The following is a 27,684-nucleotide window of genomic DNA, read 5'->3' as shown; positions in this document are numbered from 1 at the left end:
GAGCAGAGCTTACATATCAACTGTCTGGAAATGAAAGCAGTTGGTTTGGCCCTGAAAGCATTTCTGTTAAACCTCAGGGGTCACCATGTCCTGGTCCGTACGGACAACATGTCAGTGGTGGCCTACATAAATCGCCAGGGTGGCATCAGGTCGGGCAACCTGCATGCTATGGCGAGGGACCTCCTCCTATGGGCACAGGCCAACCTGAGCTCCCTGAGAGCAGCACACATCCCGGGCGTCCAAAATCTGGGCGCGGATATGCTCTCACGGGGCAACACTCCCCTAAGCGAGTGGTCTCTGAACCCTCAGACGGTCAGTCTGATATGGGAGAGATTCGGCGAGGCCGAAATCGACCTTTTCGCCTCGAGAGCCAACACCCACTGCAGGGTGTTTTTCTCGAAGAACAGGGACGCGCTGGCCCATCCCTGGCCCAACCGCCCCCTTTATGCTTTCCCCCCCATCTCGATGGTCCCACAAGTCATCGAACGGGTCAGGGAGAGCGGATGCCCAGTCCTTCTGGTGGCTCCTCTCTGGAAATCCAGACCATGGTTTCCGGAGCTGGTTCAGCTGTCAGACACGGTCCCCTGGCCCGTTCCAATGAGGAGGGACCTCCTCACACAGGCCAAAGGGACGATATGGCACCCCCGACCCGATTTATGGGCCCTCCATGTGTGGCCCCTAAACGGGTACCCGGGGGCCTTCCTGACAAGGTCTTAAGCACTATCTCTGAAGCAAGGGCCCCGTCTACTAGGCGTCTTTATGCTTTGAAGTGGTCGGGTTTTTCCAGCTGGTGCTCGAAAAATCGAGTTGACCCAGAGTCATGTGAGGTATCGGTGGTACTCTCCTTCCTGCAGGAGCTACTGGACGCGGGCCGCACCCCGTCCACGCTCAAGGTTTATGTGGCAGCCATCGCAGCGCATCATGCGTTGGTGGCTGGTCAATCACTGGGAAGAAATGACCTGGTGGTAAGATTTCTGAAGGGCGCTAGGAGAATTAACCCCTCCAGGCCCCCATCAGTACCTCCCTGGGACCTCTCCACGGTCCTCAGGGCCCTGAAGGGGCCGCCTTTTGAACCGCTCCGGTCGGTGGATCTAAAACCACTCTCGCTTAAGACTGCTCTCCTGTTGGCATTGGCATCTATCAAGCGAGTGGGAGATCTGCAGGCCCTTTCTGTGAGTCCGGCATGTTTGGAGTTTGGAGCGGATGACTCCAGAGTCATTCTCAAACCCAGGCATGGTTACGTACCCAAGGTGCTCTCAACGCCGTTTAGAGCGCAAGTTATCACGCTATTAGCCCTTCCCCCTTCTGCTGAGGATGGGGAGGTTAATCCTCTCTGCCCTGTCAGGGCGCTGAGAGTCTATCTGGAGCGTTCTGCGTCTTTTAGACAGTCAGAACAGCTGTTTGTCTGCTTTGGTGGCCGATCTAAGGGTGGTCCAGTTACCAAGCAAAGACTGTCTAGATGGATAGTGGATACCATTTCTATGGCTTATACTTCAGTGGGTCAGGTTTGCCCTATAGGTGTCAGGGCCCATTCGACTAGAGGCATGGCCTCGTCATGGGCTTGGTCATCTGGGTTTCCCATTCAAGATATTTGTGATGCGGCCGGCTGGTCCTCGCCTTCCACATTTATGAAGTTCTATAATATGGAGGTGCCTTCCCTGCAGGCGAAGGTTCTTTCAGTATGATTAAGACTCGATGCTGTCTGGTCTTGTCTACAAAAAATTACTGTGCATAATCACATACATATAAAACCCGCTTAGGCCGGTTATGAATTGTATTAATAATCCCGACAGTGTCGGGGTTTGTTAGTATATTCTGTTGGTTGTTACTGACTCTTATATATTATTCAGGCCTGACAGTGTCTGGTCTGTTATATATATATATTCATATATTGGGTTCTGGCTTGTTCTGTTAGCTCAGGGGGCCTGAGTTGCAGTGCAACCAGTTACTAAGGGTGCGGCGTTTTACAGGGCGTCCCCACTGCGTATAGCTACGCAATACGAAGTGACCGTTCGAAAGGGAACTACTCGGTTACTATCGTAACCTCAGTTCCCTGAGAGAGGGAACGAGTATTGCGTAGCCGGCCGCACTTAGTAGCTGGTGAAGTTGTCGCTTCAGTCGTATAAACCTGCTATAATGGCGAATTCGGGGGTCTTTTATAGGCTAAGCCACACCCCCTTGACGGGCTCTGACGTTGAGCTAGCTCATTGGCTGCATGTCAGAGTGGCCCGCGCCATTGGTTGTGCAGTTGCGGCAGCACAGCCTATGAGCGTGCCAGACGCTCAGTGTGCTAGCTGTGCAGCTGCAAATGCGTTTTACATATAGGTTTCAGTAAATCGAGGAAAAGGAGTTTCCCCACTGCGTATAGCTACGCAATACTCGTTCCCTCTCTCAGGGAACTGAGGTTACGATAGTAACCGAGTAGTTTTGTGCTGCAATCAATAACATTGTCGTTGTGCTAAAATTGGTTTCATCATCAGAAGTTTCGCAGTCAGACATGTCAGCGAGTCGCGCTATCAACAGCTGATCGGAACCTGCGCACTGTTGACGTTGACAGCAGCGGGGATTGATAGAAATGGATAGAAAATAGTGCAGATTAAAACTGAGGTATGAATTTTGACCGGCGTTTTTGTGTGGTAAATTAATCAAGCTTTGAAACGCAAATCATTTTTTCACGTAAAAACGCACAGTTTTGTGGCCCCGGAAAATAAATGGGAGTACTTCATTGAAAAACTTCCAGCGGCCAGAACTCTGACCAGGGAGGTGACAACAGAGTGGGTCAGTGTGTATGCACTATAGTGCTGGTAAGGATTGCATACAACTTCATGTCTTAAATGGGCGAACTAACCCATTAAAACACTAAAATTAAAACATTTTATATAGTCTAAGGATAGTTTAAAATTGCTTGAATGTTTAAACTGGTAAAACTTTAAAGGGGTCATATAATGGTACATGCACTTTTTCAAGTTGGTTGTACTGAAATGTGTGTTGGCAGTGCCTGTGCACAACCATCATATAATGATAAAAATCCATCCAGTGTTTTTGTTTTAATCTCCTTATATGTTTTCCCCTGCCTCAAATCGAGCCGTTCGAGCCTGTGACGTCACACGGTCGGACGCCCCTCCCGCGATTGTTGATTGACAGGAGCGTTTCAACACAGACCCGCCCTCGCTCGTGAGCCAGCTGTCAATCATAGTCTGCGCAGACCGGCGCGGTCATTGTTGATATGCTGGAGCACTGTCTATGAGCAGAATGGCGTCTAAGCGATTGGTGTTCTGTTCTTGGGTGTAATAACGAACACAGCAGTCATTTTAATGTTCCCAAATCCGAACCGCTGAAGACGCAGTGGCTGAGTTTGTTTTCGAAGGGAATATTCCCCACGAGCAACGTCAATGCTTTCATGTTTGCGCAAATCATTTCTCACCAGACTGCTTTATAAACGACAACGAGGATCAGTATAAAGCTGGTTTTGCTAAGAAGCTGCTCCTGAATAAAGGATCGGTACCAGATATTCGTGTTCCTGCTGAACCTCTAGAACAACTGAAGTGAGTGTAACGTTTTATTAAACTTTATATTAATATTTATATCTTTGCAAATCGCTTGCACGCTTCACGATGAATGAGTCTAAGGTTTACACACAGGGTACATTACGGCATGTTTTCTATGTACGACATTCTCAATATAATTCATAATCCCACGTTTATAATGAACAACGCGTTATGGTTATTGTGTTACAAATGGTGTACGCACAGAACAGAGAGGCGGGGTGAGCAAAGCTCATTATCATTTAAAGTCATATGCACTGAAACGGCGTGCTGAAAACAGAGCTCTTTTTGACCAGGTAAAATAAGTGTTTTCTTACAATACTAATGAGAATTTTTAATTAAAGTATATTACAAACTTTTAATTTAGACCCTAAAGAATCATATTAGCTTGTACAAAAATGGCATTATATGACCCCTTTAAAAAGGCGTGAAAATAATAAACGTTAGTTACGATGCAATGCTGGCCCGATTGTGCAAGTGAATCATGTCCCGACTCCTAAACACGAGTGTGTATCGACGCCTGCAGCGCTTGACGCTTGCCTTGTGCAGAGTGAGAAGATGCAGCACCGCGAGCCCTGAATATGGAAAAAATCGATTCGTGGCCGTTGAGAATCGATTTTGAATCGACCACATTTTAAAAAACGATTAATCGAAAAATCGATTTTTTTGCCCAGCCCTAGTCTTCTTACAACAGAAAGTTCACCAAAAATAAAAATGTCCTAGGCTACTGACAAAAGTAATTGTTTTGTTCATTTTCCAACACAACTGTAACACTAATGCTGTGTCCGAAATCTCCCACTACTCACTATATAGTGGACTATATAGTGAGCTCGCCATTTTGTAGTGCTGTCCGAATTTATAGTGATGATTATTATACCCTATATAGTCCACTCAATGTATCCCAGAATGCATTTTGAAAAGTAGTGTACAACCGATGGTCACTAACCCAAGCCCTACATAACATCATGCATTGCGCTGATCGTAAAAGACCTATCAGCATCATCTTCATCTTTAACTTACAATTTGACGACAACTCGCTAGCGTAGCAAGAACAGCACGTCGTTTTCTGTGTCTAGAAATCCTGTTTCTTTTGCTAATCCGCAAAATCTTCTGAATCACGAGAACAAACAAACAAAAAAGATAAATATTGAGTGGCATCTCCACAGAGTCTAAAAGCTGTTTTATTAAGAGTATTATGAGCAAGATATTTGATAACGTAGATCTGTTTTTTTTTCCTAATGTCGACAGGCAAGAGAAAACGGTGTGGCGCGAAAATGAAAATATATGAAATATGTGTATTAATTTTATTTATGTTTATAAGTTATAATCATGTGTGGAGAAACGAATTATAACAGAAACGGCCAGAAATTACTTTTAATTTTACAATTTTGGAGAAATAAGCTCAATATAATGTAATGTATTTATTTATAATAAAAAAAATCTATTTAGCCCAGAGCTGGCTCGGCACCAGCTGACAGATGATGGCGCGTTTAATCAACGGCGCCGAGAGACGATCGAGTAGTGTCCGAAAGTGGTGTTTCTATTATGCTGGTGAGCTCACTATATAGTGCTCTACTCCCTACCCCCTACATAGGGGTTAGGGAGTAGTGGTTTGAGTGGAGATTTCGGACACAGCCTAAGGCATCCTGGTGTGTCTCAAATGAAATCAGAGAGCATCCCCTCGAAACATGAACACATGTGGTCAAAGGAGACGCATGTTACAACCTGGTGAAAACAGCAACATCACATCACAAAATGACCCAGAAACCATAGAGAAAAACAAAACAAATGGGCATAGAAAAATGGGCCAAGCCAAAATTGGAAAAATATTAAGTGGTCTTTTAATGGTCTTCTTAATTTTAATCACAAATCACTGGTCAGGAAATTAGCAAGAATTAAACAAATAGGCCTACTGTTTAAAACACTAAAATTAAAACATTTTATATAGTCTTACAACAGAAAGTTCACCAAAAATAAAAATGTCCTACTGACAAGTAACTGTTTTCTTCATTTTCCAACACAACTGTAACACAAACCCCTTTTTTTTTTCAATAAGGTCTTCAATAAACGTTTAGTTCTTTAACAGAATAAAACCACAGGTAAAAAGTAATGAGGTTTTGTGCATTCTCTGCACATACGATCTGTCACTTTACACAACAGAGACATCTGTATCAGGGTTAAACACACTGGACGGACGCCATATTGGCCAAGCGGACTAAATGAACACACTTTATTACACACACTTGGGTAGTAAAGCCTAAGTATTACGCCAGAAGCGAGTTAGACCAGGACTGCGCTGAGTGAATATCAATAGCACGTCAAAGATATCTGTTATTTCATGAACGATGGAATAACCTCTTGCCAATTTGCATAGCATGGAACAAGAACATGTTTATGAAGTGTACCTTTGTGAAAAATTACACTTTCAAAAAGAGTACACTTATATATGGAAATAATGCACTTTACAAGAACGCTGGTGTAAAACAAATGCAATGTTTTCTGAAACGTATTTGCATGGGATTGCAATTAACAGGAAATGTGCTCTAGTTTAAATTGATATTAAATGCAAATAGTTGAACTTTGTCAAGTAAGACTTCAGTACATTTTTAATGTGATTTCATAATTCTATTGTCTTTGAAATATGGTTATTGTGTACTGCTGAATGTACTGACAAACAACTGTGCAAAATTAAAATGTAATGTCATTTCTATTGACATTTGTGAATTTGTAGTGTATTTACATATAGTATGTAGCCACATTATGAATAAGCTGCAATTTAGTACATTACAAAATATTAACTTTAAAGGTAACATTGAACAACGCACTACAGTTCAAAATTATAATCAAGTACTTTAGATGTGCTTTAGTATGCAAGTCAACGCATCAAAATACATGTTTCACAAGGGTAGTAAAACACTTTCATGTCTTCTGCCATAAATCTACACTACGACACTAAAAAAAATTAAAAAAACGTTATCTGAGCCTTCAGTACTCAATCTATAACCTGTAGCCCAATGCATACAAGCATGTACAGTCTTTATGGCCTGTGCACATACTATACTATACAACCTCATCATATTTTAAACTTATATAAACCGAAAGCAAAAATAAGATCATAAAATTGTATCTTTAAATATCTACTGACTAACCAGTTTAGCAGAAAAGGCAAGAATACTAAGATATGGATGCTAAAAGAACAGTTTCAATAAGGCCACACTGTCAGATGAGATACCTAGAAAATATCATTAACTCCTCTGAAAATATACCGTAAGCACAAGACAATTAGTGCATATGTGTTAATTAGCACTGCTCCATTTTATATGGCTGGATTTCCCAAACTGGCGTTCCCAAGGGAACTGAAGGAGGTTAGTGAGTTTATAGAAAGCTAAACCTTTATTAAATCAGGGGTTTTCAATATTTTAGATGACACCACCGAATATGATCAGCATCGTTATAATTATCATCCTGTTCAGTATACTCACATACATAGCATTGTGCATTAATGTACAGTAAGTCACGTATATTAATGTGCAGTTTTTTATTAATTATATGTTCCAAATATTAAAGAATGCAATAAAATACATCATAAATGTAACAAACAGTTGCACACTAGGAGGGCTTAAATGTAGTCCAGTACAGTACAGTACAGTATATTAATGTACAGTAACGGGCCTCAGCTGTGTGTGTGTGTGACGTCACTCCAGTAACGCGTCAGCATTAGCCAGAATATTCGCTAGGCTAGTTAGCAACTAGCTGCCTGCTGTCACGCACATACTTCAACGCAGTTTTTCCAACAATTACAAATCTTTCTATAGTTCCAACCACAAGAACAGCTGAAGTCCCTGCAGACTGTCACTGAATGAGGCGTTTAATGTGAATGAAGGGCAGGCAGAAGGCGTGTGAATGCGACGGGCTAAAGCTAAAGTCACATCATCTGACAGCTCATATCACAGTTGACACTGCACACAGTCAATGCGCAGGTTAATATTCACTCAGCTGGATGGAAAGCTTTAAATACGCCATATTTCAGATCTGATATAATAGTAACGTTAGCTCACCTCTAGGGAAATGGACGATGGTTTAAATATGGATCGATTGTCGCTTCTGATCTGCTGATGGAGAGAGAGGCGGTTGAAAGATGGCGGTCTTTCGGCGTGTGTCAGCTACATTATCTGTAGTATTCTTCCGTTTGCAGAAAGCAGGTTTTCAAACGCCTGGCATCATCGGGCTGTTTAACTTCAGACTGGAGCTACATGGTATGACACATTCAAACAGCTCCTTCCGGTTGCGCGGATGAGAGTGTGAGAGAGTGAACGCCGCCTAGTGTGGACGAGCGGAGCGACTCACTCGCAGCAGAAGCGCGTTGAGCCCGGGATCTGTGAGGACTGTCCCAGCCCAGACGCCCCGGTGCGGACACAGAGAGAACTACACCTGCAGGGCTTTTCAATCTATCCATCCTAAAATTTTATTATTTTAATTGTTTAAGAATTTTAAATGTGAGAACTATTCAGTTTATGTTACTATTACATCATTGCGGGTTTTTTTCTAATCACACTGTAGATGTGACTTAGATGTATTTTATTAATATATTTATTTTTTATCAAATGTATTAGTTTATCATTTATTTATTTATTTATTTCACGTTTACTTTATTTTATTCAATTTATTGTAATTTATATAGTTAGTTTAATAATATTGTATTATTATTATTTGTATATTTTATTATTCTACACTGCTTTTCTAATTTTTTATTGATTTAGTTTTATTAAATGCAAGTTTTAGTTATTTATTTAGTTTTAATTTAATTTAATTCAATTGTATTTTTTTATCAATCACATTTATATTTATTTGTTTAAATAAAATTGTATTTACTTATTTAATCCAATGTATTAATTTATTATTTTAAAATATGTTTATCTTGTTTCTTGTCTCTTATTTTAATTTAAATAGAATTGTGTATATTTATTTATTTTAACATTTTTTAATCAAATGTATAATTTTTTTACATATTTATATCAAATTTTATTTATTTATTTTAATAATTGTAGTTAAGTCAAATTTTATTTATTTAGTAATTTGTTTTAATCAAATGTATTTCTTTATTCATTTATATCAGTTTGTATTATTAATTTTTTTAATATTTGTATAGATTTAAATCATGTTTGTATTTATTTATTTACTTATTTTAATCCTATGTATTAATTTATTATTTTAAAATGTTTTATTTATGTAGTTCATTTTAATTTAAATCAAATTGTATTTATTTATTTATTTTAATCAAATGTATTGTTTTTTACTTATTTATATTAACTTGTATTTATTCATTTAAATAATTTCTAGTTATTTAATCAAATAATTTTATTTATTTATTTTATTTAAATTAAAATGTATTTACTGGTTTTAATGTATAAATATAATGTATTAATTTATCATTTTAAACAAAATGTTATTTATTAGTTAATATTTTTTGTTTTATTAAAATGGTTTATTTATTTTTAGGTAGTTATGTAGTTTTTTTATTTTTTGCTTATTGTTTTCATTTTCTTACAGATTGAAAACTTTTATTATGGAACCTCGCAGTGGCACCGGAAGGGAGTTCTAGCGGCGTCTGTTCGCCTCCTCCACACTAGCTCACACGCGCAGTTACAGTTATCGCATTGAGTGATAGAGGACAGATGGCGTGTCGCCGATATAAGGCATAAAAATGTAAGCATTACCCCATGTTTGTCATGTTCATGTTGTACTTAGATTACAAACCCACATTAACTGCTTTCACTGTCAGAATGTATGATGTTGCCTGTTATTAATTTGTTTAACACAGAGTTAACCAAGAGCGACGATCGAAATATAAAAAATGATAAATGTGGGTCATTTTTTTTATAAAGGTCTTACTTTTTATTTATGGCCATGATCAGTGGTGCTAACATTGAATCACGACGTTAACATGACAAATATTTAATTTAACCTCTATTGGTTTAAAAGTCTTGATTCAAGCATGTTTTCTTGATTCTCAAGGAGCAATATTGCTTGTTTTGGGCTGTTACGTAGACGAAGAGTTCATAATATTCAAACAGTTATTCTCTGGTCAATGGCCATTTAGAGAATAACTGTTTGAACTTCTTTAAAATAACTGTGTGTGTGTCAGACTCAAGTGAACAATTGATAAGATTCTTGATAAGTGTCAGTTGAGGTTTGGCAGGTCAGGTGGTCATTCCTTCTTTCCATTGGTAGATGCTGATTTAAACATATAGATATAACACAAGTGATGTGTTTCTTCAGGTTGTATTGGTGAAGTGGAGAAAGAGCTGCGGTTGAGACTCATCCCGAGGAATTATGGGATCATGACGGAGGACGTGTTCAGGAGCTCTCGCGTGTCCATGAAGGTGGCCGCTTTGCACTTTGTGGACCTTCCACTGTCGGTCTATTACTCTCTTCCACAGGTAAACTGACCAACAGTGGACAGAAATAAAGCCAGGCACTTCTGTTTCACAAGCTTATTGACTTGTGCATTGTCATCCAGAAATAGGGTTTAAATCCAGGGTTGTCGACCTGGGCTGCGTTTCTCAAAAGCATTGTGAGTTAAGTTTGGTGGCAATGGTTCTGCAATCTACTTAGACTTACGATGCTTTTTTTGGAAATGCAGCCTTGGGCTTAGATGTATACAATTTATTTTTATTTTTAATATATACACACATTTATTTATTCTCACAAACAAAAATAATTAGGATGGGACTTGATTATGTCAATGGGGAATTTATTGGCTCTTTGGCAAGAATTGTCCATTTTGATTTCGTAGTGACTTTAAAGGCGATGTGCAAGGACTGTGAGCCAGGCATTTGTAGGTTGCTTCCCACAAACAGTGTAAACAAAGTGCTTTTGTTCAGCATTGGCTTATTCATTGGTGTGAATTTGTGGCAAAAGTATCTGTTTGTCCTAACAGCAGGAGTTTTTGGGAAAACCTGTGTGAAAACATTAGTTTTTTGCAGCTAGTACACATTTTAGCTTCAATGTTACTATTAATGATAGTTATTATAAAGTGTTACCCTTTTTATATAGGGAATATTTTATATTAGGGAAAGTTTTTTTTATTTTCTCTGGGTTAATCCATGTGTCTGTAAAGGCCTAGTATATATATATATATATATATATATACTGTAGGCTATATATAGAAAGAAGTCTCGCCAAGCCTGCATTTATTTAATCAAAAATACAGTAAAAACACTATTAGTGCAAAATATTATTACAAATTAAAAGGACTGTTTTCTATTTGAAAAGCGTTTTAGACTGTAATTTATTCCTGTGATGTTAAAGCTGAATTTTCATCATCTTTTGATGAATTTTCAGATGATTTGCTGCTCAAGAAACATTTCTTGTTATTATCAATGTTGAAAACGGTTGTGCTGCTTAACATTTTTGTGTAAATGGTGATATTTTTTAAGGATTCTTTGATGAATATTAAGTTAAATGAACAGCATTTATCAATTTTTTAATTTTTTAATTTATTAAAGTAATTAAATAGAAATCTTTTGTAGCATTGTAAATGTCTTCACTGTCACTTTTGATCAATTTAATGCATCCTAGATGAATAAACGTATTAAATTCACTCTTTATTTTTACGTACTCTTATGTTTGAATGGCATCACTGTTACAACAATGTTAAGCAGCATAACTGTTTTCAACATTGATAATAATAAGACATCATTCTTGAGCGGCAAATCATCATGTTTGATCTCTGAAGCATCATGTGACACTGAAGGTTGGAGTAATGATGCTGAATAATGCGCCAGGATGGAATAAATTACATTTGGAAATATATATAGAATCGAAAACAATCATTTTAAATTGTAATAACATTTCACAATATTACTGTTTTTACTGTATTTTTGATTAAATAAATGCAGCCCATAAAATTGAGGTGGAAAAAAATGGCATTCAGCTTAAAGTAGGTTTATTTTAGCATTTATTTATTTTAGCAATACATGCACAGCTTAATTTATAAGCTTTAATACTTGGCTTTTCACAAGGTCACAATGGTTTTGATCCCCTTTTTGAAAAAGCGAAACATTAAATTAGTCACGTATCTGTCCTTGGATGGATTTCGCAGCTGAGTCTGATTGGTCTGTGAGTGCTTGGATACGTGAGTTGCGTGCAATGAGCTCACTGTCGTGGATAAGCTGTCAAGCTCTAAAAAAAAAGCACATAAAAGTGACACTATATTTCAGTCAAGCACTGTATTTGAAGTCTTCTAAAGCCGTATGACAGCTTTGTGTGACAAACAGACAAACATTTTAGTTTAAATCTCATTCAGGCTTGCATGTATTCAAAGTTCAAACCTAGTGTGATCAGGTCCTCTGTGTTATTTTTTCAGAAAAACATATGTGGAACTTTTATGTTTAGGTCATTCACACAGACACTGTTTGATAGTAATATGTGTCTGTGTCTGTGGTTAGCTTAAACTTGCTCATTAGATCAGATCCCTCAGGCCAAATGCCAGCCAGTCATTTCCAGTCATGTAATCCTAGCTGTCACCCTGTCTGATCTCTGTGTGCGCTTGATCCAAAGTTAAACGTTGCCTTGTGTCTCTCTATTCCCTCTCTGAGCAGGTGAGTCTGAGCACCGGCACCAAGAAGCTCTTTGCCGCCACTGCCTTCGGCGCAGTCTCCCTCATCTTCCTCGCACGCCGCTTCAGGAGGAGGAAGGGCAAGAATAAAGCCAGTTCGCCTGTAGAGCAGGAAACATTTGAATTCCTCACTTCTGTCCCTATGAAAAAAGGTAAAAACTAGGGATGCACGATGATATCGGGACAACATCGGTATCGGCCGATAAAAGCTTAAAATGACCATCATCGGCATCGGCCGATATGAATATTTCTGCCGATGAGTCTTGCCGATAGGGTGGCGTGTTTCCTATGCGCACGTGACGACCGTGAACGAAGCATGAGCGCCAGCAACTTAAACTTCCAACTAGGGGTGCGCGTCTCACGGTTTTTGATCGTGGACGATTAAAATGTCTCCACGATCTGCATTTGAAGAAAAATCATAGTATCGTGCATTCTATCAGTTCAATTCTGGCGCCTTCATCTCAACATACTGTACAACGCGACGTACATTCACATCACATGTAAACGCAGAGGTAGAGTTACACTCACGGGACACTGCAATTCACAAAAGTTCATTGTTTGCATGTGCGTCAAAGTCTTGCTAGGTAAACATGTCATTCACGTGCTGATGCGCTGTTCTAAGATCCGCTTTTCTGAGCGCGTACACGCGACGCTCACAGGAACTAAAAGCCTGTCACAGAGTCTGCATACTGGACTAATCCTTCGAGTCTTATTGCGCTGATACTGTCAAATACACACAAGGTTTACATAAACAAAGTTGGTTATGTCTAAAGTGAAAGCAAACAGAGAAAATCTGCTTGTCAAATGCGTGTATATTAGACGCGTCGCGTTACTCGCGTGCAGTTCTTAAAGAGACAGTAATAATATTCTGCCGCTTGTCTTTAAAGAGATACTGCACCCAGAAATAAAAATTCTGTCTATCTAATGTTGTTTCAAACCTGGATTCATTTCTTTCTTGTGCTTAAATATACGATGGAAGTCACTGGAGTACAGCAACTGTTTGGTTAGCCACATTCTTCCAAATAACTTTTATAATTTCAACAGAAGAAAGAAACTTGAGAGAGTAAATGATGACAATTTAAATTTTTGGGATAACTATCCCGTTAATGTTAATAAAACAACAAAACACAGAGGAAATCACTCACTGCTCTTGACTGAGAACATTAATAGAAGCTTTAATAAGCTTTTTTTTCACTTAAAAAAAATACAAATATATCGATATCGGTATCGGCATCGGGCAAAATTAGTTTGAAAATATCGGCATATCGAATATCGGCCAAAATCCTATATCGTGCATCCCTAGTAAAAACATATTATAATTAGTGCTGTCAGTTAAACGCGTTATTAACGGCGTTAACGCAAACCCATTTTAACGGCGTCAATTTTTTTATCGCGAGATTAACGTTCTTTTTGGCCTAGCAAACGTTGTAGTTTTTTTTTTACATGCTGTAACAACAACTAGTAACGTTAGAAAAACTACAACACCACACCAGATCTAGCTTGACCAGAAACAAAACAATAGGCATGCAGCACACACTTGTTTGTAGGGCTGGGTAAAAAATATCGATTTCTCGATATTAATCGATTCTCATTTTTACGAACCGATATCGATTCGTAAATCTCTTGAATCGATTAGTCATCCTGTTTTCATTTGATGAATGAATGGAACATTGTAGCGCGCATACCATCCAATAAATCGCAATAATCTTCGCGCTTTGTTACTATGGATACTAAATAAAGTCTCAAATTTCAAATTACGTCCATTTTCTTACGAAATTCAAAAACGTAAATAGTGTTTTGGCGCTGTGGCGTGAGATCGCTCTGGCTCAGCTCAGCTCAAGAGAAGCAGCAGCGCGCTCCACATGATCGATGATCATGATCGCACATGATCTCCTCTTCTGCCTTAATAATAAAAGTTACAGTGCGAAATAAACATGAATGAACGTCTGAAAGTGTGTTAAAAGATGGAGTACAACTTATCGAAATCCGTATCATGTCACATGGAATCGCTCAATCAGTGTTTCAACCGTGGAAAGACGTCAGTCAAACAACTTGTAAACAATGTCATGTAACGTCACATTTACCTCAGAAAAACCATAAACTCGTTAGTCAGCTAGAAAAATTAACTCTAAAGAGGAGCATTTTGCTAAATATATGCACCATATTACATATTCATTAAAAATGTTAATGTTCTTCAATATTTAATGCATGTTTGAATAAATCTGGCAAGTTTTTATGACAGCCACCATTTAAATGTTTATATTTCATATAACTTTATTATTATAAAAATAAATAAAAGTGTAATTTAAGTGTTTGTATAGCTAAAAATCAGTTAATTTTTACCTTCAATATTATAGTAGGCTAATGAAGCCTAGTAGGCTACAACTGACTCCCATAGTTTACAGCATTAGTTAAGAGATTTGTTTTCCTTGAGAAAATTTGCCATGTATTCTACCTGATATCCAAAATATTCAATATTGAATCGAATCCGAATCGAATTGCAAGCTTGTGAATCGAAATCGAATCGAATTGTGAAAATTGTGTCAATACCCAGCCCTACTTGTTTGTGCTTTTGAGCCGGCCAAATAGTAGGGTAAGGTTACGTTTTGATTGGATGGCGAGCGCGAGACGCCGAAATGGATGCCAATAAGATTCTAAATGGAAAGTTTACGCTCAACTCGCGTCATTCTTGCAAACTGGACGCGTGAATGAGGTGAATTCACAGCAGCAGGACCTTAAGACACGCGTAAACGCGTCTTTACATTGAAATCACTCGCGCCAGGCGCTCTATTCACGTTTGGTGTGACACCACTACCGTTCATTCTTTCTGATATAAGAGGCTGGGTTGATGAGCCTCTAGTGAATAAAGAGCAGTAGCCTGACTGCTCAAAGCAAACTTGAGAAAAAGAAAGTAGTCCTAGTTTACCTTACATGTGCACTTTGTAATTTTATTTTGTTTCGCCCTGTTTTGATCCCTTAGAAAGGGCTGTTTGTATGACAAAGTATTTTTTCACCCTTTTGTTGATGGACAGGGTTACGTTGTGTAAAGATTATTTGCTCCAAGTGTGAATGTTAGTGTGAAATTGAACACTACAGTATATGCCAATATTGTTTTCAGTAAAAAAAAACATTTGCACAAAGCAAGCCGATCCACTTTTCCATGTTGATTAGAGAAAAAAATAATGGGACAAAAATAAATCAAGGGACATTTAGAATAGATAAAAATGTGATTAATCGCGAGTTAACTATGACATAAATGCGATTAATCGCAATTAAATATTTTAATCGTTTGACAGCACTAATTATAATAGAAAACAGCTTTTTAAAAATTCAAATAATATTTCAAAATATTAATCTTTTCACTTTTTAAACAAATAAATTGGTAAGCAAAAGAGACTATTTTTGAACAGTAGTATATGTGTATTAGGGCTGTATTCAACCAAAGAAAATCTTGGTCGACTGAAGTCCTGACATTTTCGACTAAAAATCGACTAAAAATGACGTTAGAAAAAAAACCCGTTAAATTACTTAGCTGTGCACAGTGCGCAGTACTTGGTAGCCTTGCTGTCCGCCTAAATGAATTATAAAAAAAAATAAAAAAAAATAGTAGCCTATTTGCAGTATATTAAATCGTTTTTGACCGAATTATTTTGCACTGAAATGAGTTTGACACACGAGTCTGTCGGCTCTGACAGCGTTGCATCACGTGCACCTGCACAATATCATAGCCTATGATTTCCGAAAATAGTACTATGTTGTCAACTAGTAATATCATCACACAAACTGTTGAGGAATATGCAACATAATTTAGACAATTATTTTTGTCATATGTTATAACTGTTAGACACTATCATTTCAGCCGCTCTGTGCATGTCCTCGCACAGGCTGAACATAGGAGAGATCAGCTTCGCGGCTGAGACACGAATAGACTATAAACTTAAAGCTTTTACTCTTAATAAACACACTTTAATAAAAAAAATAATATTTATTAAACAAACCAGATCAAGAGCAGAAACGAAATAAAGTGCATAACTGAAAAATAAAGCATCTTAGGCTCAAAACAACACAAACAGCGCTGACTACACAGCGCAATTGCGCATTAGGCTCCAAACAAAAAATAAAAAAGTTAGGTTATCACACTAAAACATTGAAATATGCAAATTCTGATTTGTTCATATAGCCTATTCAAAACAGACAGGGCAAGCTAACGCAGACAAGTGAGCTTACCACTTTTAGATGATATGTCATGTTTGTCGTCGAGGTGTGGTTGCTTGCACACTTTGCATTCGACCTTTTTCCCGTTATCAATTTTACCAAAATGCTGCCACACTATCGATTTCTTTTTTGTTGACATGTTAGAAGAGGACTGACTATTAAACGCTCTCACAATTAAATAAATAATATTCAGCATCAAACCTTATAGCCTACTTATCGTTCTCTCTTGGGTTGGGCTAATCCAAAAAAGGTGAAAACAAGGGGGTGTTCTGAAGACAGACTGTTACCTGTGAAGCAAGGGTACTCTGAAAACACCCCCAGTAGCAGTTAGTGCTTTCCACCTGATGAAATGACCGCGCCTCAGCGTGGCAAAACCATTTTTTACAGTCTATGGGCAAAACTGATGAAATGAACGCGGGGAAAAAAATCGACCAATCAGAATTTTGGTCGAACCAGAACGTATCGACCAATTAATCGACTAATCGACTAGGACAATACAGCCCCTAATGTCTATATATATATTTTTTATATATATATTTTTTTTTTATATATATATATTAGGGGGGTAACGGTACACAAACGTTACGGTTCAGTACGTACCTCGGTTTTTAAGTCACGGTTCGGTACGGGTACGGCAAGGGGGAGAAAACTAAACACAAAATTGCTTTATTTTTTCTTATTTTTTTATTAAACCGATTTTTTTTCTAAATCTTCTAAATCTAATTATAAAGTAAATTTTATTCTCCAATTCATTTGTGAAATATACATTTACACAGTGACTGTCGTAGCTTGTTTTCATGACAAATTTGTTTGGTTCGGGACGAATACATGTACCGTTACACCCCTAATATTTTTATAAATATAATAGAATATATTATGTAATTGTTGTTCTCTCTTTTATTTCAGAGAATGACTATCAAAATCTGCCTCTGAACTCAAAGAGCTGCTACTCATGTAATGTGGTTTCCAGTGGTGGCCTGTACGGGAAGCTTTCGGGCTCCCTGCAAAGCCTGGCCTCGGTAAGCAACATTTTTTTTATACTCATCTTTAGATAGTGGTATAATATACCTGTGACTTCAACAGCACATGCTGCACCAAAAATGCCATTGACAAAAAGGTAGTCTTGTAAAATGTGTGCCTTTTGGCGTTAGTGCACCATTGAGATGTTGAAATATTCTCTCAGGGGAGGAGCAGGCACTCCTCCAGTAGCTCCACCTGTGCTAATGGCTCCAGCTGCTGGGACGGGGCAGGAGATGAGGGTGACGTCTGTAATCTGCTCAACATCCCTGTTGTCACTCCAGAGAATCTCTACCTGATGGGTAAAAACCAGCACACAGCAGAATTGATTCATCCTCTCCCCTCAGTCTCATGAAGGCCCATGTATACTCACGGCAGAGTTCTTTCTCATTTTCAAATGTTCAAAATGCCATTGCAGCGGTATACTTTAAGTGCACACATAGTTTTTACATACACAAGTTTTTGCAGATGAATACACAGGTTGAATAGATATATTTGTGTCCTCTCACAGGAATGGAGTTGTTCGAGGAGGCCCTGCGGCGCTGGGAACAGGCACTAACATTCCGCAGCAGGCAAGCGGAGGATGAGGACAGCTGTGCGTCGGTCAAGCTGGGAGCTGGAGATGCCATTGCAGAAGAAAGCATGGAGGTATTACTCCCCAAACACTGCAGGCCTCAGTAGGGACGCATGATATCCACCTACCTTATTTTCCGCACTATAAGGCGCACTTAAAAGCCTATAATTTTTTCAAAAAACGACAGTGCACCTTATAATCCGGAGCGCCTTATATATGGATGGTGAACACGCGTTCACCAAGACGGGGAGACAGCGCCGGCCGACTTACGCCACTATCTGCCAATGGATCGTGGATGCCTGGGCTGATATATCAGTCTCAACTGTGATCCGAGCTTTCACGAAGGCAGGAATAATCTCTTTATTCAGCCAGCTCACATGCCCGTATTTACTTCCTGTTTTCGGTCGAAGTCCACAGTAATTGATTGTCGAGTTTGCGCGCGCGATCAAACCTCCTCCGTGTGTTCAACATCTGATTCGGATGAACTATCCATTTGAGCTGATATTCTCAGAACACCACACAGTACCGTCATCGGCTGACAGCTGACAGTCTGAGTCTCCACTGTTGCTTAGTTACCAATGATCGCGCGCGCGCACTCGACAGTCGCCTACTGTGGACTTCGACCGAAAACAGGAAGAAAATACGGGTATGTGAGCTGGCTGAATAAACATCATTTTTATTCATATCTTTCACATTTACTGCAGTCAGATTCACCGTGTTCACTCACATGGCTGTGCACTTGTAATGACACATTAAGGTTGTTAAGAGGCTAAAAGCAGGTTTAAAACTTGCCCCGTTTAAGTCAACAGGGTGCGAATTTTAAAAAGAGGATAACACGGTCGGTTTTTGTCGTTGTTATCTGTACTGACAGCACTCCAAATTTACAAAAAAATTAGCTAAATATTAAAATTGACCGGAGTTCTCCTTTAATGTTTGAACAACGTTACCATGGGAGTGAACGGAGTTGTCAGAACGCTTAATAAAGTTTGACTTTATCTGACTGTTTTGTTGACATTCCCTTTAGCACATCTAGTGGATGCATAACGCAAACCCAGTCAAACGTTTGACTGCAGTATCTTATGCGCCTTATAATCCGGTGCGCCCTGTATATGAAAATGTTTCTAAAATAGGTCATTCAATGAAGGTGCGCCTTATAATCCGGTGCGCCTTATAGTGCGGAAAATACGGTAATCTATTTTCTGTGAATGTGCGAGACATCTGATTCATTAGCTGCTATTGGTACATAACTAGAAGAATAACAATGTGCAGTAAATGATAAAACTATTTGTGCTACGAACTAATGTGTTCATGATTATGATAAAATGATACAAATTCCAGTTTGCCTTATCAAGTAGCATAACGGACTGTTTCTGCACAGCTAAATTTACTGGAAGTGGATGACAAAGGTTAAAAAAAGTTACAAATGATCTTACATTAAAAATAAGCTGGATATTGGTACCATATTGGTTCTCAGCCAATACTAGGCATTTTTGTAATTTATTGTTTTTCTAAATTTGAATTGTTAACGCTCATTTTCCCTAGTTTGCATTTAGGTTACCCTTGACACTAATGCTTATTTAAAAACACAAATAATTTAAAAACAATGTTAATGTACAGTTTCCTAAGCTGAAACTCTGTTCATAAAACATATATAATAATAATATTGACTGTTTATTAGGACATCATCAGTGCAGATTTCATCCAAAAGCTGGAGTCTCTGCTACAGAGAGCCTATCGGCTCCAGGAGGAGTTTGAGGGAGCGCTGGGAATGACAGACCCCTTAACATGTCCTAGTAACGGTGAGTGTTAAACTAAAGACTGTCATGTAAAGTCAATAAATATCTGTGTGAATGTGAATTAATGGTCTTGTGTAACATTTATTACTGGGCTTGGCTCTGTTATGCATTACTGTACTCTAAAAATTGACTTTTTTATTGGTGTGTGACATATTGATCCATTGCATAAGCAGTGCCTTCAGTTTTCAAGAGACCAGTTTGACACGAGTAATGGGTAATGACATGTTTATTTCTGTAAAGCTGCTTGAAAACAATTGTAAAAAGCGTTTAGCACACAGCATAGTTTTGAATTATCGGTAAGATCCGTCGTAAAATGCACATCATAAAAACAGTTTTTTTGTTTTGTGTCCTTATGACTGTGAACGCTAAGCGAACCAGGACTAAATGTATCAATTATTTTGTGGGTACAAACCAAAGAACCAAGAGAACCGAACTGCAAGTGTTGAACGCTTAGTGTAAACTTATACCTTGTAGGTAACTATATTTTGAGTGTCCCGTTAACTCTTACTTTTCTGTAAAGAACCAAGATTGTCCTTTTATTTTCGTTTGCTGAAGTTGGCAACCTTAGCTGCAAGTGTAAATGGACTATGGTGACTTGGTTTTCCTAATGTCGATGAAAACCTGTGACTTTCTTTCTTCCGTGGAACACAAAAGATGATTTGAAGGATGTTTCGATTACTTGATGTTTCATCCAGTGAACATCACTGGGATCCAAAACAACACAGGAGACACTGACTTTTATTGTATGATCAAAATACATTTTGTTCTGCAGAAGAAAAGAAAGTCATACAGGTTTGGAACAATATCATTTTCTTTTTTGAGAGAGAGCCTTAAGTTCTTCATTAAACACAGAACTGGACACAGTACTGTAGATGTGCAAATTTGCATGTTGTGCTTCTGCATATAACATGTTCTGTATCTAAATAAAGAAGCTGGTCATGGTCAGAAAGTTTCCTTACAATTGTTTACAATTGTTATGAGGCATTATGCGCTCAATTCACATGCAAACCAATAGGCACGTTTGTCCTTCAATTCCATTGAGTCTCTCCATGTGACTTTGTTTATGCTGTCTGCTGTTTTGGAATTAGACCAGTTTGCTCACCCATGTGAGATAAGGGCACTTAAGTCTAATCTTCCCTCATTTCCTCTGGCAGACACGCACATGGATCTCTCTGTGCGGGAGGACTTGGAGGACAACTGTCACAGAGATTCAGTCAGCATCGCCTCGACAGATTCCTTTGTGTCTGCAGCAGAGGTGAGAGGAAAGTCTGTGTGCCAGTGTGGCGCACGCTGGACAGTTCCTAATAGGCTGTATGTCAGTCACATCTCACAGACCTTCATTTTCTATGGGATTCAACATGAATGTGTTTTATTTAAACACATTTCATATTGTGTTTTATAGCACATGTAGACTCACCTAAAGGATTATTAGGAACACCTGTTCAATTTCTCATTAATGCAATTATCTAATTATCACTGGGGCGGCAGCCAGAAGGTTGGTGGTTCAATCCCCGGTTCCACCTGACCAAGTGTCGAGGTGTCCATGAGCCAGACACCTAACCCCAGATGCTCCCGACGAGCTGGATGGCGCCTTGCATGGCTGACACCGCCGTCGGTGTATGAATGAGTGAGTGAATGGGCGAATGGGAGGCAAAATGTAAAGCACTTTGGTGGCCATTGGGTCTGTGAAAGCGCTATATAAATGCAGTCCATTTACCATTTTTAATCAACCAATCACATGGCAGTTGCTTCAATGCATTTAGGGGTGTGGTCCTGGTCAAGACAATCTCCTGAACTCCAAACTGAATGTCAGAATGGTAAAGAAAGGTGATTTAAGCAATTTTGAGCGTGGCATGGTTGTTGGTGCCAGACGGGCCGGTCTGAGTATTTCACAATCTGCTCAGTTACTGGGATTTTCACGCACAACCATTTCTAGGGTTTTCAAAGAATGGTGTGAAAAGGGAAAAACATCCAGTATGCGGCAGTCCTGTGGGCGAAAATGCCTTGTTGATGCCAGAGGTCAGAGGAGAATGGGCCGACTGATTCAAGCTGATAGAAGAGCAACTTTGACTGAAATAACCACTCGTTACAACCGAGGTATGCAGCAAAGCATTTGTAAAGCCACAACACGCACAACCTTGAGGCGGATGGGCTACAACAGCAGAAGACCCCACCGGGTACCACTCACCTCCACTACAAATATGAAAAAGAGGCTACAATTTGCAAGAGCTCACCAAAATTGGACAGTTGAAGACTGGAAAAATGTTGCCTGGTCTGATGAGTCTCGATTTCTGTTGAGACATTCAGATGTTAGAGTCAGAATTTGGCGTAAACAGAATGAGAACATGGATCCATCATGCCTTGTTACCACTGTGCAGGCTGGTGGTGGTGGTGTAATGGTGTGGGTGATGTTTTCTTGGCACACTTTAGGCCCCTTAGTGCCCATTGGGCATCGTTTAAATGTCACGGCCTACCTGAGCATTGTTTCTGGCCATGTCCATCCCTTTATGGCCACCATGTAACCATCCTCTGATGGCTACTTCCAGCAGGATAATGCACCATGTCACAAAGCTCGAATCATTTCAAATTGTTTTCTTGAACATGACAATGAGTTCACTGTACTAAAATGGCCCCCACAGTCACCAGATCTCAACCCAATAGAGCATCTTTGGGATGTGGTGGAACGGGAGCTTCGTGCCCTGGATGTGCATCCCACAAATCTCCATCAACTGCAATATGGTATCCTATCAATATGGGCCAACATTTCTAAAGAATGCTTTCAGCACCTTGTTGAATCAATGCCACGTAGAATCAAGGCAGTTCTGAAGGCGAAAGGGGGTCAAACACAGTATTGGTATGGTGTTCCTAATAATCCTTTAGGTGAGTGTATATGACCTATTTTTCTGCGGCATTCGGTATGGGGTTTTACTGATTCATTCATAGATTATGTAGGCTATTTTAAAGTCCCCCTGTGGTGAAAATCAAGTTTTTAATGTTATTTGCATATTCATTGAACCGCAAATACTAAATGAATTACATTCAAGCTATTTTAAGGCATGAAGACTTTTTTTCTAGGAAAAACTTTTAAATGTGTAATTTTTGGGGTCAAAGATGAGTTTTAAGGGATGAAATTGACTACAGGGGGACTTTAAGTGGATTGACTTTTGTCTTATACAGACTGTCTTTTGTCTTCTATGGGTTTGTTAAGACAAGTTGGTTACAAAACGTCCATTTAAACCTTAATGGAATTAGTCGTGGTGCACATCCCTAGTCGACACTCAATCTTGTTGGTGACTGGCACCAACCTATATATAGGAAATAGAATATATTAGATGTAAAATATATACAATTTGAAAGAATTCTGCAAAAAATCTCGTAATTTGTTGCAGTTATCTGAGCACAGAGAGAGGAGTGCCCATGCACTGTGTCATCACCCCTTCTACGAGGAGGCCCTGCAGATGGCGGAGGAGGGGAAGATCTCCTGTCGAGTGCTACGGTGAGTCCAGTATGTCAAGGAAAAGTATTTTTAAAGCACTATACGGTTAATGAACATTCCTACACCGCACATGCTGCTGAGAGTTTAGATGAATATGTAAATATGTGCTGCATGCTTTCCTCGAAATAACACAATAAACACACAACAAAAATGCCAGTGGTGAAAAAACAGCAGTTAAGAGAGCAGCTGTTCTTAGGGATGTGGACATGTTTGCACCAGCTCTGCAATTCACCACTCCATTCAAGTCACATTTATTTATACAGCACTTTGTACAATTGGTTGCTTTAACGCAAGCAGATTTACAGTATTAAACATTAACAAAATCTCACTATCACTTTCAATTAGAATTACAACTTTACAAAGCAGGTCTCCAGTATGTTCATGTTTTTACTCACATGTGACCGGGGAGGATTTCTGTGTCAAAGCCCCGGATCTACACCCACCTATTAAGTAATCGCTACAGACCCATGGTAGTTGGAAAGTTTGTTTTGGCAAGCTGTTGCGAACCTCAAATGAACTTTGTTTCACCTGATTTTGTTCGAAATGACATTACACCAGTTCGTTATTTAATTTGGCCTGAAGCATATTGGGGCCTTAACAGCTTCGGGTCAGGGTCCTGATCACCATCAGCTGTACATGATCCCGCTTATTACATCCATAACATTAGTTCAATCAAATACATATTGTATAAATGTAATAATGTTAATCACAATAATAAATTCTGTATATACCGTAAAACTTCAAATAATAGCCCGGGCTTTTATTTTCCCAAATCGTCGAACTGCACCGGCTTGTATTTGAGACAGGCGTCTATATGAGACAGGCCTTTATAATTTAGTGTTGAGATGTTGTTCATTGAGTGTATAGGCCTGTCTCTAATCTCTAAAAATCCCCAAATGCTCCACGTGAAACTGCGGTCTTCCGACCTTTTACTATCGTGTCAATTGATTTTGATTAATATGCGCGAGGGAGAGAGAGCAAGACAGCACTCGTGTTGTTTGAAGACGTCTCTCTCTGCTCGTTTGCGCCCTGTCAAGCGCAGCAGTCTCTATTCTACATCACTCACCGATCAAAAATGGCTTTGGCGGGACAACAATGTGCTTTGCCGGCCGCCAAAAAGCGGACGATCTGACGGGTTTTATAAGATTAAATACAACCCGAAACTAAAAAACAGACCTGGCCTCTATTTGAGACCGGCCTTTTTTTTTACCCAAACCTGCAGCCACACCAGGCGTGTAAAAGAGACAGGCGTCTATTTGGGACTCGGCTATTATTTGAAGTTTTACGGTAGTCCACTAGACTAGCTATAGATAATATTGTTGACATAGACACTTAAACAAAGTTCAAGTTATTGGCTATTTGAATGTGATCAGATCTGTTTCAAAAATCTGCATGTTTCTGCAAATATTGCTTGTTTTATGCAGCAGACTGTGTTGTTCATTGGTAATCTTCTTTTAAAATCAGAACAGAAATGCTTGAATGCCTTGGAGACACTGACTTCCTGGCGAAACTGCACTGTATACGGCAGGCGTGTCAGGTAAAGGACTCCTTTCTCATGTCCTGACTACAAAATTCAGCTTTGTTGGTTTTAGTCCATTCTAAGCCACTAAGCTCATGAACTTCATAGTTCATAATGAACTTCAAAGTTTTGGAAAATTTTAGAATTTCTATCAAACTGTCTGTGGGACACTTCTTCCTATGGTCTTGTGCACTTCACAGACATGTGCATGTGGCAGCCATTCACAAGTCAACAAGACTGCAAGTGTCCTCAATGTGTGGGTAAACTTTTAAACCGTACCTTTTATTTTAATTCAGGTAATCTTATGTGAAAGAGCAACTAGAGCATTTCTGGCTGACACAGGAAAGAGGATATTGTCTTCAATAATTGTTAAAGCAAAGAAGGTGAGTGTCCTTTCTGTTTCGTGTGATCACATATGATCCGTCCCCAACCTAACAGACCTGTGTTGTGTGGTTTGCAGAGCCCAAAGAGATTTGAGGAGGTGTTCGAAGAAATGATCTGCTTCATGGAGCAAACAGACCACTGGGAGAACACCGAAATTGAGCTTTCTGCAAGAGGGGTGAGAGATCTCATTTTATACAGATTTGACACAAGACCTGTCCTGAAAATGTATCTTCAAACACAAGATCTTGATTAAGAAGGTTTTTTTTTCTCTTCAGGTTAAACATCTCAACTTCTATGACATCGTTCTTGACTTCATTCTTATGGATTCATTTGAGGATCTTGAGAATCCACCAGTCTCAATCCAAAATGTGGTGAACAATCGTTGGCTCAACAACTCCTTCAAAGAGACAGTGTGTACAGAATTTCTAACATTTGATCATTCGACAAAATGACATTTCAATTACACAATATTTCATAACTTTATTTTACCTTCATAGGCTGTTGCATCAAGTTGTTGGTCCGTTCTAAAGCAGAAGAGACAACATATGAAGGTATTGTTGAGATGTGCAACCAGGATGTCAAGGCCCGCATGTTTGGCTTGAAATGTATCTCTCTTTTTTCTTTTTGTATGAATTCAGTGTCAATCTAAATTGTAAAATCTTCCACTGCCCAGCCCAAAAAAGTCACTGTTTGGATTGATTGGATCATTATTGCAGTGATTATTATGTTTCTAGCATGTTATATGTTTGGAAACAGTTCTTCTAAACCTAATTGATGAAGTGTGTAGCTTTTCATTTCTTAAACAATAATGTCGGAAAACAAATCATGGCCATATTCCAGGATCACAATGTCAAGATTCATTGTGAAAGAATGGTTGGAAGGAGCATGAATAATCATTTCCACACATGAATTGGCATCTCTGAGTCCAGACTTTGAGATGTGCTGGAGGAGACGTTACAGAGAGCTGAAGGTCTTGCATTGTCAATACAAGATTTCATTTGGTGTGCGCAGGTTCAAGATGGCTTCATTGCACATTTCTATGCAGTGTGTGAACACATAAGTCCGGTCTTGGCCTGGGGGTTTCTCGGTCCCAAAAATTCCCTGCACGATTTCTGTGACTTCTTCAAGGTAAGGTGTAATTTGATGACCTCTTTATCCTAAAGCATGTCAGTCTCAAAAGGCATACCTACATACACTGAACGCCTGATGCATGTGTCACCACATTTAATAGCATCATGACATTTATTTGAATGTTAAAATTGATGAGCAGGGTTCTCAGTTCTGCTCCTGGAGATCCACTTTCCTACTGAGTTTAAGCTTTAATCAAACACTCTTGATACTTTAAAGTTCAAGGTTGGCACTCAACTTTACAGTACAGTGGCTATCCGGCTGATGATCAGGGGGTCTGATGGTCATGTGAGACGACCACGGTATAATCTTCAACTTTGTTGAATATAGTAAATCAGGAACACAATGGTTTATCTTTTGTCCCATAGGAGCAGGTGCTGTTCTTCCTAAAGGACATCTTCGACCTGGATAAAGTGCGATACTCTAGTCTGGACACTCTGTCTGAAGATGTCCTGCACCTGCTTCACCGACGCTCAGAGCTGCTTCTGGCCTACCTGGGCACCGACATGATCCGTCACCTAAACGGCTGTAGTGGCACACCTTTGCACCTGGTACACAGTGCTTTACTGGAGGCACAGGTTCAGTGAGCTACAGCTGTGACACATCCTTACATTTCCAGGGGCGTGTACTTGCCTACAGTTGCTGAGTCCAGCACACATTATTATTATTAGTGCCATTTCAATGCAGTGTAAAGTTTGTGTATTTAAGTGGATTAAAAAAAGACAAAGATGTTTTTTTTTTTATCCCTTTAATGTGTTCCAGTAGTTTTTAATTTGTGACTTTTAATAAATAACTTGCACAATGAATGATCTGAATTAAGGTCCTTGATGTTTTAAGACTTAAGCTTTCTTGGAAGTATTTTGATAGATAGGATTTGTTTTACTGTAGGTCACTTTATAGAAACTAATATTCAACACTAGCAATACATTTATTTTACATTCTTAGTGGTTCCATGAGCAGTACATGGAGCAGGTGGATGTTGTGAATGCAATTCATTACATGATCTATTAAAAGCCTTACAAATATAATGTGTTGTGACCTGAATGCAACTGTTTTGTCCTGCAATCTGCCCGAGTTAAAACTGCTAAAACTGCTCCACGTTAAGCCAGTATAAATGTATTGTATAAAAGGAGCCCTGAAATCACTACGAGAAATAAAAACCTTAACCATTTGTAATGATTACAATTTTATTGATGACAATGGCAACAATCTTCAACATTTCAGACCAACAATTCTCAGCAAAAAATCAAAAGTACATTCAACAGCTTTTAACAGTTCATGATAGCTTGTTTTACCTCAAAGGCATGCTCCAAATTTCTCAGCTAGCCTCCGATTTTCTCTTCGTTTTTAGACCCCCACGAATTCTGTTGTGAACAATTTGCTCAAAAGG

The 27,684-nt window shown here is 39.0% G+C and overlaps 2 protein-coding genes across 3 annotated transcripts in view; one reads left to right on the top strand and one right to left on the bottom strand.

Annotated features, from left to right (window-relative positions):
* usp33 (ubiquitin specific peptidase 33) overlaps positions 1 to 7,833 on the bottom strand; it is a 57,571-nt gene extending 49,738 nt beyond the window's left edge. For both annotated transcript variants that reach the window (XM_056264162.1, XM_056264169.1), the window contains exon 1: positions 7,604 to 7,833. The gene's annotated coding sequence lies outside the window, so the exon portion shown is untranslated. The remainder of the gene's footprint in view (positions 1 to 7,603) is intronic.
* Positions 7,834 to 9,202: 1,369 nt separating this feature from the next.
* miga1 (mitoguardin 1) lies at positions 9,203 to 26,970 on the top strand. The gene is made up of 16 exons (XM_056264215.1): positions 9,203 to 9,251; positions 9,825 to 9,985; positions 12,149 to 12,317; positions 17,287 to 17,399; positions 17,564 to 17,699; positions 17,909 to 18,045; positions 19,650 to 19,770; positions 20,922 to 21,022; positions 23,157 to 23,263; positions 24,728 to 24,800; positions 25,079 to 25,165; positions 25,243 to 25,341; positions 25,442 to 25,576; positions 25,664 to 25,717; positions 26,178 to 26,294; positions 26,663 to 26,970. Exons 2-16 carry the CDS (start codon positions 9,887 to 9,889, stop codon positions 26,879 to 26,881), a joined length of 1,767 nt encoding a protein of 588 aa, XP_056120190.1. The 5' UTR covers positions 9,203 to 9,251; positions 9,825 to 9,886; the 3' UTR covers positions 26,882 to 26,970.
* Positions 26,971 to 27,684: the final 714 nt, after the last annotated feature.

The sequence above is a fragment of the Rhinichthys klamathensis genome, unplaced genomic scaffold, assembly GCF_029890125.1.
Source record: "Rhinichthys klamathensis goyatoka isolate OS25496 unplaced genomic scaffold, OSU_Roscu_1.1 h1tg000011l_1, whole genome shotgun sequence".
In the NCBI taxonomy this organism is placed as follows: Eukaryota; Metazoa; Chordata; class Actinopteri; order Cypriniformes; family Leuciscidae; genus Rhinichthys; species Rhinichthys klamathensis.
This window is presented reverse-complemented; position numbering and strand designations above follow the sequence as displayed.

Bases quoted from the DNA above. Each gene is read 5' to 3' on its own strand.
- miga1 (XM_056264215.1), top strand. From the start codon at position 9,887: ATGACGGAGGACGTGTTCAGGAGCTCTCGCGTGTCCATGAAGGTGGCC. The intron at 18,046-19,649 runs GTATTACTCCCC...ACTGTTTATTAG, and splicing joins TTGCAGAAGAAAGCATGGAG to GACATCATCAGTGCAGATTT. The intron at 24,801-25,078 runs GTAAAGGACTCC...ATTTTAATTCAG, and splicing joins GTATACGGCAGGCGTGTCAG to GTAATCTTATGTGAAAGAGC.